General features: G+C 44.3%; 1 protein-coding gene across 1 annotated transcript; it reads left to right on the top strand.

Moving 5' to 3' along the window:
• The first annotated feature begins 12,460 nt into the window (after positions 1–12,460).
• LOC140727232 (Y-box-binding protein 1-like) lies at positions 12,461–13,691 on the top strand. Its single transcript, XM_073044824.1, has 3 exons — positions 12,461–12,577; positions 12,736–13,376; positions 13,514–13,691. The coding sequence occupies exons 1-3, from the start codon at positions 12,461–12,463 to the stop codon at positions 13,689–13,691; spliced, it is 936 nt and encodes a 311-aa protein (XP_072900925.1).
• The last annotated feature ends 370 nt before the right edge of the window (positions 13,692–14,061 follow it).

Raw genomic sequence — 14,061 nt, forward strand, 5'->3', positions numbered from 1 at the left:
TTCATTCTCCTGAACTCCAGGGAATACAGCCCAAGAGCTGCTAGACATTCCTCATACGGTAACCCTTTCATTCCTGGAATCATTCTCGTGAATCTTCTCTGAACCCTCTCCAATGTCAGTATATCCCTTCTAAAATAAGGAGCCCAAAACTACACACAATACTCCAAGTATGGTCTCACGAGTGCCTTATAGAGCCTCAACATCATATATCTGCTCTTATATTCCATACCTCTAGAAATGAATGCCAACATTGCATTCACCTTCTTCACAACCGACCCAACCTGGAGGTTAACCCTTAGGGTATCCTACACAAGAACTCTCAAGTCCCTTTGCATCTTTGCATTTTGAATTCTCTCTCCATCTAAATAATAGTCTGTCCATTTATTTCTTCCACCAAAGTGCATGACCAAATAATTTCTAACATTGTATTTCATTTGCCACTTCTTTGCCCATTCCCCTAAACTATCTAAGTCTCTCTGTAGGCTCTCTGTTTCCTCAAAACTACCCAGTCCTCCACCTATCTTTGTATCATCGGCAAATTTAGACACAAATCCATTAATCCCATCGTCCAAATCATTGCCATACATCGTAAAGAGCAGCGATCCCAACACCAACCCCTGTGGAACTCCACTGGTAACTGGCAGCCAGCCAGAATAGGATCCCTTTATTCCCACTCTCTGCTTTCTGCCAACCAGCTGATGATCCACCCACACTAGTAACTCCCCTGTAATTCCATGGGCTCTTAGCTTGCTTGACAGCGTCATGTGTGGCACCTTGTCAACGGCCTTCTGAAAATCCAAGTACACCATGTCTACTGCATTTCCTTTGTCTATCCTGTTTGTAATTTCTTCAAAAACTTGCAGTAGGTTAGTCAGGCAGGATTTTCCTTTCAGGAAACCATGCTGGCTTTGGCCTATTTTGTTGTGTGCCTCCAGGTATTCCATAATCTCATCCCTAGCAATCGATTCCAACAACTGCCGGACCATTGATGTCAGGCTAACGGGTCTATAGTTTCCTTTCTGCTGTCTCCCACCCTTCTTAAATAGCGGAGTAACATTTCCAGTCATCCGGTACAATGCCAGAGTCTATTGATTCTTGAAATATCATTGTTAATGCCTGTGCAATCTCTCCAGCTACTTCCTTCACAACCCGAGGCTGCATTCCATCAGGTCCAGATTTATCCACCCTCAGACCATTAAGCTTCCTGAGCACCTTAGTCGTAATTTTCACTGCACATACTTCACTTCCCTGACACTCTTGAATATCTGGTATACTGCAGATGTCTTCCACCGTAAAGACTGATGCAACATACGCATTCAGTTCCTCTGCCATCTCTGTGTCTCTCATTGCAATATCTCATTTTCTATTGGTCCTATATCTACCATCAACTCTCTTTTATCCTTTATATACTTAGAAAAGCTTTTAGTATCTTCTTTTATATTAGTCACCAGCTTCCCTTCATAATTCATCTTTTTCTTCCTAATGACCTTCTTAGTTTCCTTCTGCAAGTTTTTAAAAGCTTCCCAATCCTCTATCTTCCCACTAGCTTTAGTGCTTGTATGCCCTCTCGTTTGCTTTTACTTTGACTCTGACTTCTCTTGTCAGCCATGGTAGTTTCCTTCTTCCATTCAAACATCTCTTCTTATTTGGAATATATCTGTCTTGCACTTCCCTCATTTTTCGCAGAAACTCCAGCCATTGCTGCTCTGCTGTCCTTCCTGCTAGTGTCCATTTCCAGTCAACCCTGGCCAGTTTCCCTCTATTATATCCGTTATTCCGCTGAAATACTGACACATTGGAATTTAGTTTTTCCATCTCAAATTTCAAAGTGAACTTGATCATATTGTGATCACTGTTCCCTGAGGGTCCCTTACACTTAAACTCTCTTATCACCTCCAGATCATTGCATAACACACAATCCAGCACAGCCGATCCCCTAGTGGGCTCAACAATAAGCTGTTCTAAAAAGCCATCTCGTAGACATTCTACAAATTCTCTCTGTTGAGGTCCAGTACTGGCCTGGTTTTCCCAAACCACTTTCATGTTAAAATCCCCAACGATCACTATGACATTGCCCTTCTGACATGCCTTTTCTATTTCCTGCTGTAATGTGTAATCCACATCCTGGATCCTGGTTGGAGCCCTGTATACAACTGCTATTAGGGTCCTTTTACCCTTGCCATTTCTTAACTCAGTCCATAGAAACTCTACACCTTCCGATCCTATGTCATTCTTTTCTAATGATTTAATATTATTTCTTATACACAGAGCCACACCACCCCTCTGCCTACTAACCTAACTTTCCAATACACCTTATGTCCTTGGATATTCAACTCCTGACAACTACAGGGACGAGGTCCAGCACCTGACTGCATGGTGTGCCGACAACAACCTGGCCCTTAACACCCAGAAAACCAAGGAGATCATTGTGGACTTCAGGCATGCTAGGAGACACACTCACATCCCCATCTACATCAATGGAGCTGTAGTGGAGCATGTATCAAGCTTCAAATTCCTTGGTGTCCACATTTCCGAGGATCTCAACTGGTCCCTGAACTCTTCCATCTTGATCAAAAAGGTGGAATAGCACCTTTATTTCCTGCAGAGCATCAAGAAAGCTCACCTCTGTCCCAGGATACTGACGGACTTGTACCGCTGTACCATTGAGAGAATACTCACCAACTGCATCTCAGTGTGGTATGGCAATTGTCCTGTATCGGACTATAAAGCACTCCAGCATGTGGTAAAAACTGCCCTGCGGATTATCGGCACCCAATTGCCCACCATTGAGAACATCTACCATAAATGCTGCTTGGGCAGGGCGAAAAGCATTATCAAGGATGCATCTCACCCTAACCATGGACTTTTTACTCTCCTCCCATACGGTAGGCACTACAGGAGCCTCCGCTCCCGCACCAGCAGGCACAGGAAGAGCTTCTTCCCTGAGGCTGTGACCCTGCTGAACCTCACATCACAGCACTAAGCAGTATTGCACCCATATTGTACTGTCTCAGTACTTATATATTTGTGTGCTGTAGCACTTACTTTTTATTTGCAGTTATTTTGTAAATAACACTATTCTTTGCATTTCTGGTTAGATGCTAATTGCATTTCATTGGCTTTGTATCTGTACTAGGCACAATGACAATAAAGTTGAATCTAATCTAATCTAATTAATAGTGGGAAAGTTATTGGAAGGTATTCTAAGGGACCGGAGTATCCTATATGAGTATTTGAATAGACATGGACTGATTAAGGAAAGTCAGCATAGCTTCATGCATGGTAGGTTATATCTAAGCACTTTCATAGTTTTTTGAGGAAGTTACCTGGAAAGTTAATGAAGGCAAATCAGTGGATGTTGTCTACATGGATTTTGGAAAGGCAAATTGGATTTGTGGGGGAAGCCAGAGAAGCCAGAGAGTGGTAGTAGATAGATGCCACTCTGACTGGAGGTCTGTGGTTAGTGGTGTGCCGCAGGGATCAGTGCTGGGTCTCTATCAATGATCTGAATGATTATATGGTTATCTGGATGACACCAAGACTGGGGGTGCAGTTGACAGCAAGGAAGACTATCATAGCTTGCATCGGGATCTGGACCAGCTGGAAAAATTGGCTGAAAAATGGCAGATGGAACTTAACACAGAAAAATGTGAGGTGTTGCACTTCAGTAGGATCAATCAGGTTCTTACTCAGTGAATAGTAGGGCACTGAGGAGTGTAGTAGAACAAAGGGATCCAGCAATACAGATTCATATTTCTTGAAGTGGTGTTACAGGTTGATAGGGTCCTAAAGAAAGCCCTTGGCACTTCGGCCGTCATAAATCAAAGTACTGAGTACAGATGCAACACATACCAAATGCAGGAGGAACTCAACAGGTCAGGCAGCATCTATGGAAAAGAGTAAATAGTCAATGTTTTGCGCTGAAACCCTTTATCAGGACAGATTACAAGAGATGGGATGAGTACAGGAGATAGAATGTCATGTTGAAGTTTATAAGACATTGGTGAGGCCAAATTAGGAGTATTGTGTGGAGTTTTGGTCACCCACCTACAGGAAAGATAAATAACCTTGAAAGAGTACAGAGAACATTTACAAGGATGTTACCGGATATGGAGGACCTGCCGTATATGTAAAGATTGAATAGGTTAGCACTTTACTCCTTGGAACGTTGAATATTGAGAGGAGATTTGATAGAGATGTACAAAATTATGAGGGCTATAGACAGGGAAAATGCAAGCAGGCTTTTACACTGAGCTTGGGTGGGAGGACATGGGTTAAGGATGAAAGGTGAAAAGTTTAAGGGGAACATGAGGGGAAACTTCACTCAGAGGGTGGTGAGAGTGTGGAATGAACTGCCAGCACAAGTGGTGCATGCAAGCTCAATTTCAATATTTAAGAGAAGTTTGTATAGCTACATGAATGTAGGGGTATGGAGGGCTATGGCCTCAGTATATTTTGATGGGAGTAGACAGTTTAAATGGCTCAGCACAGAATAGCTGGGCTGATGGGCCTGTTTCTGTGCTGTACGTTTCCGAGTCTATGACTATGGAAGGGAATATAAAAATATATCACATGGTAGTAATTGTTCTTGGACAAAGATTATAATGCATTTGTACTTTGACATTCAACAAGAGTTCAATTTGAGAGGAAGTCAGTTGCATGTTGCAGCTTCTGACTTCCTATCCTATCCATTCTTCAGCTGAATGACTGAATGTACTGAACATTTTAGTTCTCTTCATTAAACTAACAAAGCATTCACTTCTGAATGTTATCTGATCTACTGGAGAATTTGCACAAAGCACATCTTCCATAATCCAGGGGAGAAAGGTTAGGGTTGGGCTAAAGAATAGAAAAAGAGTCATAACAACATATGTCAAATCTCTTTCTGACAACAGATCCTCCCAGAAATGTGGACACAAGCTGTTTTCCAGATGGCAGAAGATGCCTGCAGACCCACAACAGGCAACATATCTATCTCACCAATCTCCCAAACGCTCACTCATATATATGGGTTCTACAAAAGTCAAGCATTTATAACCTGGGGAAGGCCTGGTTATAAATAACTGGGGAATAACTGTAATGCAACAGCAAACTTCAAAACCACTATTGTAGCAGAAATTGTTACAAACCCATGCTGATTGTTCATAACCGGCCTTAAGGATCTCTGAGCTAACCGTTGTTAATTGCAAATGTAAGTCAATCAGGTGTTAAAAAGCAGCTTCTGGCAGTTACCAGCTATTATTATTTAATGTTTATTGCTCAACCAGTTTTAGAACTTTTTTTTCTTCTCTCAGGGGGATATTTCAGTGTGCTGTTGTCGTTTTTAGAGGTTTGTTTATCTGAAGTCAAATGACAGCTGCTGCATATTCATTAATTGGTTGTGTTTGACTATTACTCTCACTGAACTTCTGCAACTGCCAAGCAATGGAAAAAATAGGTATGTGATTAAAATAGTAAAGATATATCTTTCTTGTTGTGGCTGAGGAATTCAGTATTGTGGTATGTACAAAACTTTGAATTTGCGAGCCTTTTGAAGTCACGCTTCCTTAATGTTATCAGGTGCACTGGAGTATGTGCATTAAGAGCATCATCAGATTATGAGGTAAGGGGGGGGGGGGTGGAGAAGGCATGGTGCCTGGATTCAAAGTTCTGCTTGCTACACATTATCTTCTACCTTACTTCTGCTCATTTGCAAAACCAAGCAGGGGTGAAATAGCAACACACACAAAATGCTGGTGGAACGCAGCATCTATAGGAAGAAGCACTGTCGATGTTTTGGGCCGAGACCCTTTGTCAGGACTAACTGAAATAAAAGATAGTAAGAGATTTGAAAGTAGGAGGGGGAGGGTGAAATCCGAAATGATAGGAGAAGACCAGAGGGGGTGGGGTGAAGCCAAGAGCTGGAAAGGTGATTGGGAAAAAGGATACAGAGCTGGAAAAGGGAAAGGATCATGGGACGGGAGACCTAGGGAGAAAGAACGGGGGAGGGGAGCACCAGAGGGAAATGGAGTACAGGTAAAGAGTGATGGGCAGAGAGAGAAAAAAAGAGGGGGAAAACAAATCAGGGATGGGGTAAGAAGGGGAGGAGGGGCATTAACAGAAGTTAGAGAAGTCAATGTTCATGCCATCAGGTTGGAGGCTACCCAAACAGTATACATGGTGTTGTTCCTCCAACCTGAGTGTGGCTTTATCTTGACAGTAGAGGAGGCCATGGATAGACATATCAGAATGGGAATGGGATGTGGAATTAAACTGTGTGGCCAATGGGAAGCCACACAGGCTGGAGGAACAACACCTTGTTGAGGCATGACCAGTAGCGCAAAGTTCCGATATTCTGTGCCCTGCACCACCAAGGTCGCTACACAACCCACCCGGATGTCTGTGGAATACGACCCAGAAGCCAAGGTGACCCTCTGGCTTACCGGCCGTGTCACGAGTCCGCAGCATTGCACCGTGTCTGGGTCAATAAAACTCTCAGTGCTGCCCGTGTCAAACAGGCAGCTAGTCCTGTGCCCCTCCACCAGGATGTCCATCATTGACCTTGCAAGCTGGTGTGGGGCGCTTTGGTCTAGGGTTACGGAGGCCAGAATTGAACTGGCGTCTTGGTGCCCGGTAAGCACCGGTGGGTAGGGGGCGGGGCATGTTGGCGCCGACAAAGATGGCCGTACCCATCCGGGCATGCAAGATGGCGGCCCCCATGCCTCGCACGAGGCGGGCAGGCAAGATGGCGGCCCCCATGCCTCACACGCAGCGCTGCCAGACCTTGGCGAAATGGCAACTTCTTCCCGCAGCTGGAACAGGTCGCTTCTCGGGCTGGGCAGCATTTTCGGGGGTGCTTTTCGAGTCTGCAGAAGTAACACTGCGCGGGCTTGTGACTGGCAGCAGCTGTGGTCGGGTTCGGGGAGTTCGTGGAATCACGACTGGCAGCGGCGTTGGTGAATTCGCTCGCGGGAACCAGCAGTGGCAGGGTCTGAGGTGTCCATGGAACCGGCAGGGGATCGTGCGGCTGGACAGCGTCAGTGTTGTGCAGAGCAGCCTCCAGCATGTCGGCCAGCTCGATCGCTGAAAGTAAGGTAAGATCGGCGTGTTCCAGCAGACGCTGGCGCACGTACACTGACCTGATCCCTGTAACAAAGGCGGCTCGTACGAGGAGCTCCGCATGCTGTTCTACCGTGAGAGTTTTGCAGTCGCAAGTTCGCACGAGTGTCTGTAGGGCTCGGAGAAACTCGGCACTCGACTCTCCAGGCCGCTGTCGTTACGTAGCTAAGCGATGTCTTGCGTAGACGATGTTCACCGGCCGCAGGTACTGTCTTTTGAGGGCGTCCAATGCCCCTTGGTAGGTCGGCAGGTCCCTGATAAGTGAGTAAACTTTCGGGGTGACCCTCGAGAGGAGAATTCTGTGCATAACAACGGGTTCAGTTGCACTCCAGGTATGATTGGAAGTATACAAGCCAGAGTTCAAAGGCAAGAGCTGCTTCAGGGGCTTGGGGGTCCAAATCCAATTTTTCCAGACGTAAAATACTATCCATGTTTTAAACCTTCCAGTCAATAAAATTGATGCACCATCAATAACTCTCTGAGACGTGAGGCAAGATATCGGCTTTTATTGACTGGAAGAAAGAACAAGCAGTAGTTGACCACCATACTACATCCTGGAGACTGAGGGCCGGGCTCAGGCCTCAATCACCTTTATACCGGGGTCTGTGGGAGAAGCCACGGTCAGTGGGAGGGGCCACAGGAGCAGTCAGCAGGGGGCGTGTCCAGACAGGTATATGTAGTTCACCACACCCTCTCATTCCCAGAAACATTCTAGTGAATCTTCTCTGAACCTTCTCCAATGTCAGCACATCCTTTCTTAAATAAGGAGCCCAAAACTGCACACAGTATTCCAAGTGAGGTCTTACCAGTGCCTTATAGAGCCTCAGCATCACATTCCTGCTCCTATACTCTATTCCTCTAGAAATGAATACCAACATTGCATTCACCTTCTTCACCACCGACTCAACCTGGAGGTTAACCTTAAGGGTATCCTGCACGAGGACTCCCAAGTCCCGTTGCAACTCAGAACTTTGAATTCTCTCCCCATTTAAATAATAGTCTGCCCATTTATTTCTTCTTCCAAAGTGCATGACAGTACACTTTCCAACATTGTAATTAATTTGCCACTTCTTTGCCCATTCCCCCAATCTATCCAAGTCTCTCTGCAGACTCTCTGTTTCCTCAGCACTACCGGACTCTCCACTTATCTTTGCATCATCAGCAAACTTAGCCACAAAGCCATCTATTCCATAATCCAAATCGTTGACATACAACGTAAAAAGAAGTGGCCCCAACACGGACCCCTGTGGAACACCACTGGTAATCAGCAGCCAACCAGAATGGGACCCCTTTATTCCCACTCTCTGTTTCCTGCCAATCAACCAACGCTCTATCCACGTATGTAACTTTCCCGTAATTCCATGGACTCTTATCTTGTTTAGCAGCCTCATGTGCGGCACCTTGTCAAAGGCCTTCTAAAAATCCAAATATACAACATCCACTGCATCTCCCTTGTCTAGCCTACTTGTAATTTCCTCAAAAAATTGCACTAGGTTTGTCAGGCAGGATTTTCCTTTAAGGAAACCATGCTGAGTTCTGCCTATCTTGTCATATGCCTCCAGGTAATCCGTAACCTCATCCTTGACAATCAACTCCAACAACTTTCCAACCACCGATGTCAAGCTAACAGGTCTATAATTTCTTTTTTGCTTCCTTGCCCCCTTCTTAAATAGCGGAGTGACATTTGCAATCTTCCAGTCCTCCAGAACCAGGCCAGAATCTATCGACTTTTGAAAGATCATTGCTAATGCCTCCGCAATCTCCACTGCTACCTCCTTCAGAACACAAGGGTTCATTCCATCTGGTCCAGGAGATTTATCTACACTTAGACTATTCAGCTTCCTGAGTACTTTCTCTGTCATAATTGTGACTGTGCATATTTCTCTTCCCTGACGCCCTTGAATGTCCGGTATATTGCTGATGTCTTCCTCAGTGAAGATTGATGCAAAATACTCGTTTAGTTCCTCCGCCACCACCTTATCTCCCATTACAATTTCTCCAGCATCATTTTCTATCGGTCCTATACCTACTCTCACCTGTCTTTTACTCTTTATATACTTGAAAAAGCTTTTACAATCCTCTTTGATATTATTTGCTAGCTTCCTTTTATAGTTCATCTTTTCCCTCTTAATGATATTCTTAGTTTCCTTTTGTAAGCTTTTAAAAACTTCCCAATCCTCTGTCTTCCCACTAATTTTTGCTTCGTATGCCCTCTGCTTTGCTTTTACTTTGGCTTTGACTTCTCTTGTTTAAGGCTGTGCCCTTTTTAAATCTTCCCTGCTTCACTGCCCGACGTCACACGCCTGCGCAGTCCCGCCTCTCTTAACTCTGATGAGAATTTTAAAAAATCAGAATGGCTCCCGCCGCACTCCCATTCTGATTCTCCGACTTCCTTCTCCAAAAATCTAGTCCTCTTGAAGTTTATATTCTATCCTCTTTATATTCTAATCCTCTTGAAAGGAATGCTAACATTGTGTTCGCCTTCTTCACCACCGACTAACCTGCAAATTAACCTTCAGAAAATCCTGCACAAAGACCCCAAGTCCCTTTCCACCTCAGATCTTTGAATTTTCTCTCCATTTAGAGAATACTCAACCCTTTCATTTCTTCTACCAAAGTGCAAGACTATACACTTCCTGACACTGTATTCTGACACTTCTTTGCCCATTCTCATAATTCATCTAAGTCCTTCTGTAGCCTTTCAACACTTTCAAGCTTCCTCAACACTACCTGCCTCTTCACTTATCTTCGTATAGTCCACAAAATTGCCCAACGAGAAAGGCTCCCTTTATTCCCACTTTGCCTCCTGCCATTCAACCAGTGCTCTAGCCATGATAGTGTGGCGACCCACTTTCTGCGCAGGCGAACCGGCTCACAAATAGCCAGCGCGCGGGGAGAGACTTTGGTAATGCACCTTTGACGTCATTTCTGCCCGGAGAGGGCGGGTGCTAGAGATTAAATGCCAGCGCCGCAAAGTTTGAATAAACTAGTCTCCAAACGACTTACCAATTGCGTGCCGTTACTTCAGCGCTGTGTGTAGCACATCGCTACAATAGTATCTTTCCTGTAACACCATGTTATACAGTTTCATGTGTGGCACCTTGTCAAAGGCCTTATATTGTCCTGTCAGGTTGAACCAGTCTGATCATTCTTCTCTGACCTTGGAACACAGTGTTGGGAAATGTATGATGATGCATTTTAGTAAAAGGAACAATAGTGCGGACTATTTTCTAAATGGGGAGAAGGTTCAAACAACAGAGGTGCAGAGGGACTTAGGAGTCCCCATGCAAGACTCCCAGAGGTTAACTTTATAGATTGAGTCTGTGGTAAAGAAGGCAAATGCAATGTTACCATTTATTTCAACGGGAATAGAATATAAAAGCAAGGAGATAATGCTGAGCCTTTATAAGACACTAGTCAGGCTGCTTTGGAATATTGTCAACAGTTTTGGGCCCCATATCTCAGAAAGGATGTGCTGTCATTGGAAAGAGTCCAGAGGAGATTCACAAGAATGATTCTAGGAATGAAGAGATTAACAAATGAGAAGCATTTGGCAGTGTACCATATAGCCTACTGTATAATATGGGATTATTTTATGTTGTAGTAACACGTTATTGAGCTTGCGCTATTGGGCATGTATTAATCTGTATACGTGTGTTCAGTTTGGTTTTAGTTAGTAAAGAACCCTGTTAATGTAGCTCCAGTCTCTGGCGTTTTTATTAATGATATTGTTGTGTAAACAGCTACATACACAAAAAATTGGCAACGAGGTTAATGAACCTACATCGTATCGGAATGCCGTGTTTCAATTGATATTGGCACTCGGAGGAAGAGTGCAAGGAATGAGCCAAGGAGCGGGAAAAAGGAGGCAGAGTGAGGCCGTGAATCTGAAAGGAACGGGAGTTCAGCCGGAGTTGGGAACGTCGAGAGACTAAGAGACACACTCTGAGCCACAGTGTGTCCAGGTGAGACTACAGCCAGCGCTGAACCCCAGGGCTGAGGGTCTGCCTGCCTCAGAGGGGAGGTAAAAAAAGGAACAACACACGCATCTAACCAGAGTACATGCGCAACGCTAGTAAAAAAAAGGTCACATGAGTCAAAAAGAAAACAAAGGACCAAGGCTAAATTGACATAACAAGGATTAATTAACACGATGATGGTGTTAATTGGAACCATTACAGCACTTGATTATGGCATTGAAGACTGGGCAACTTATATTGAAAGAATAGAGTTATATTGTGATGCTAACAGTGTTAATGAAGGAAAGAAAGTCAGCATCTTACTTAGTGTAATGGGTGCGAAAACATACGGGCTGCTACGGAGCTTTTTAACCCCTGAAAAGTCAGCTGACAAAACATTCAAGCAAATAGTAGATACTCTCCAAAAGCATTTAAACCGCAAACCGCTGGTCATTGCTGAAAGATTTAAATTTTACAATTGGAATCAGAGCAAAAATGAAAGCATTTCTGAATAGTGTGCTGAATTGTGCAAATTATCAGAATATTGTCAATTTGGAGTGGGTCTATCAGACGCATTGAGGGATAGGTTAGTGTGTGGCATGTACTGTGAAACCACACAGAAGAAGCTCCTGTGTGAAAAAGACCCTATATCTGAGAAAGTGCTAAACATCTCAATATCATTAGAAGCAGCCGCACAAGGTGCTTCAGAAATTCAACAAAAATCACTGGAATATGCTACAAATAAAATGTCACCAAGCAGAAATGAAGGAAAGAAATGTTACCCTTGTGGGAGCATGTCACATGACCTTGAGGACTGTTGGTTTAAAGACAAGGAATGCAGGAACTATGGCAAACAGGGCCACGCTGGCAGAGTATGCAAAGCTAGTAAACAACAGGAAAAGGACAAAATGCAGAGAAACAAGAAACCCCAGAAAGGAAAATACAACAATGTGCACAAAATGAAAGAAAACAATGCTGATGAAAACTACTCAGACAAAAGTGAAATGTCTTATCTGCAACTTCACAGCGTGAAAGACGCAGATGATCTAAGAGTAATATGGATCACTCCACAAGTGGCAGGCATGAGACTGAAAATGGAGTTGGACACAGGCTCAGCTTTAACAGTGATCTCTGTACACGACTACAAACAACTGTTTTCTCACATACCTCCGAAACGAACTGAACTACTGCTAAAGACTTACACAGGACAGAAAGTGCGTCCCAAAGGTAAAATTAAAGTGACAGTGACCTACGGGGCCAAAACCCAGCAGCTGAACCTCTATGTACTGGAAAATGGAGGACCGTCGTTGTTGGGACGTGAATGACTTAGGAAAACCCAGTTGGATTGGCACACCATCAAGGCACTAGATGTGTCAACAAGGGAGGGAAGCTCGGCGGGTAAGATGTCCGCAGCTCTCCTCTCACCCATTGTTGACTATTACAACGATGAGGAGGAGCAAGACAGTGTCAACAGGGAGACAGATATTGCCAATAAGCAGGATGATGAAGACTACCTGGAAGTAAAAGAGCAGATGTACCAGGAGAAATTGACATCTCTCAAAAGACAGTGACAGCAGTTACAGGAAGGCACTTTGCAGGAGTACCAGAAAAGGACGAAGAAACTAGATCAACAATATAAGCGAGGAATACGAAATGGGAGCTTTTTCTGCAACTGGAGACAGAAAAAGTGGGAAGGAATTATATTAGAGAGAAGAAAGAAGCAGAGAGAGCGCAGGAGCTCCCACCTCAGACCGGCCTGAGCCACAACCATCTCACGCAGCCCATCAACACCACGAGCGAGGCCGAGACGGAGCAGCAATCCGAACAGCAGCAGCAGCAACAGCCAGACAAACCCAAATCCTCCGGGAAGAAGAAAGTCATCACAACAAAGGTTCTTGGAACAGTAAAGTGGTTCAACGTACAAAATGGATATGGATTCATCAACAGGAATGATACAAAGGAAGATGTGTTTGTACATCAGACTGCTATAAAAAAGAATAACCCACAGAAATACCTCCGCAGTGTTGGAGATGGTGAAACTGTGGAGTTCGACATAGTGGAAGGTGAAAAGGGTGCAGAAGCAGCAAACCTAACTGGTCCCAGAGGAGTTCCAATCCAAGGAAGCCAATATGCTGCGGACAGAAATCGTTACCGTCACTGCAACCCCCGCCACCGAGGTCCACCACGTAAGTACCAACAGAACATTGAAGGTGGAGAGAAAGGAGATGGAGCAGACAGCAACAGGACAGATGGAGAAAACCAAGATTATCAAAATCAGCAACATCACCCTCCTTACAGAAGGCAGCGTTACCCACCTTACAAAGGGACTTGACCCAAAACATCAACTGTAGTTCTTCCTATAGATGCTGCCTGGCCTGCTGTGTTCCACCAGCATTTTGTGTGTGTTGCTTGAATTTCCAGCATCTGCAGGTTTCCTCGTGTTTGCGTTACCCACCTTACTTAGTTTGTCGTCGCTATGGTCACCACCCACAATATAGCAACCAGCCTCAGGAAGAAATTACTGAGGGTGCTGAAGTAAAGGAAAACCAGGTTGCCGGGGAAGAAGGTAAACCTAACAGAGGACAAAATCAATTCCATTCAAACAGAACAGCTTTCACACAAGGTAAACCTTGAAGCAATTTTTTCCTCCATTGAGAATCATACACTTAATCCTTTGCGGGGAAGTTTCTTTTGCGCGTATGTATTTTCAATCCTCAGCCAATGTGTCTTGTTTTTCAGAAAGACATTGGGAAACAGCATCAAAACAGAGGCGAATTCTGGCAACAAACTTCAAGGTTTCTAGTGTTGTATTTTCACACTTGTGCTGAACGTGCATCAGAAGGAATTCTCCCTCTTGAGCCAGACAGATAGCACTGCAGGTAATCTTTAATATCAGCAAAGCTGTACTTTAACAACAGCTTAAGAACAATGGAACAAACAGGATTTTGATCAACTGCTGCACCAAATGGTGAAAGATTACTAGTAAAGTACTGATCTTTCTGTG

The sequence above is a fragment of the Hemitrygon akajei genome, chromosome 1, assembly GCF_048418815.1.
Source record: "Hemitrygon akajei chromosome 1, sHemAka1.3, whole genome shotgun sequence".
Lineage (NCBI taxonomy): Eukaryota > Metazoa > Chordata > Chondrichthyes > Myliobatiformes > Dasyatidae > Hemitrygon > Hemitrygon akajei.

Coding starts and splice junctions, on each gene's coding strand:
- LOC140727232 (XM_073044824.1), top strand. CDS start 12,461: ATGTCCGCAGCTCTCCTCTCACCCATTGTTGACTATTACAACGATGAG. Junction 12,578..12,735: donor ATGATGAAGACTACCTGGAA/GTAAAAGAGCAG, acceptor CTGCAACTGGAG/ACAGAAAAAGTGGGAAGGAA. Junction 13,377..13,513: donor AGGCAGCGTTACCCACCTTA/CAAAGGGACTTG, acceptor GCGTTACCCACC/TTACTTAGTTTGTCGTCGCT.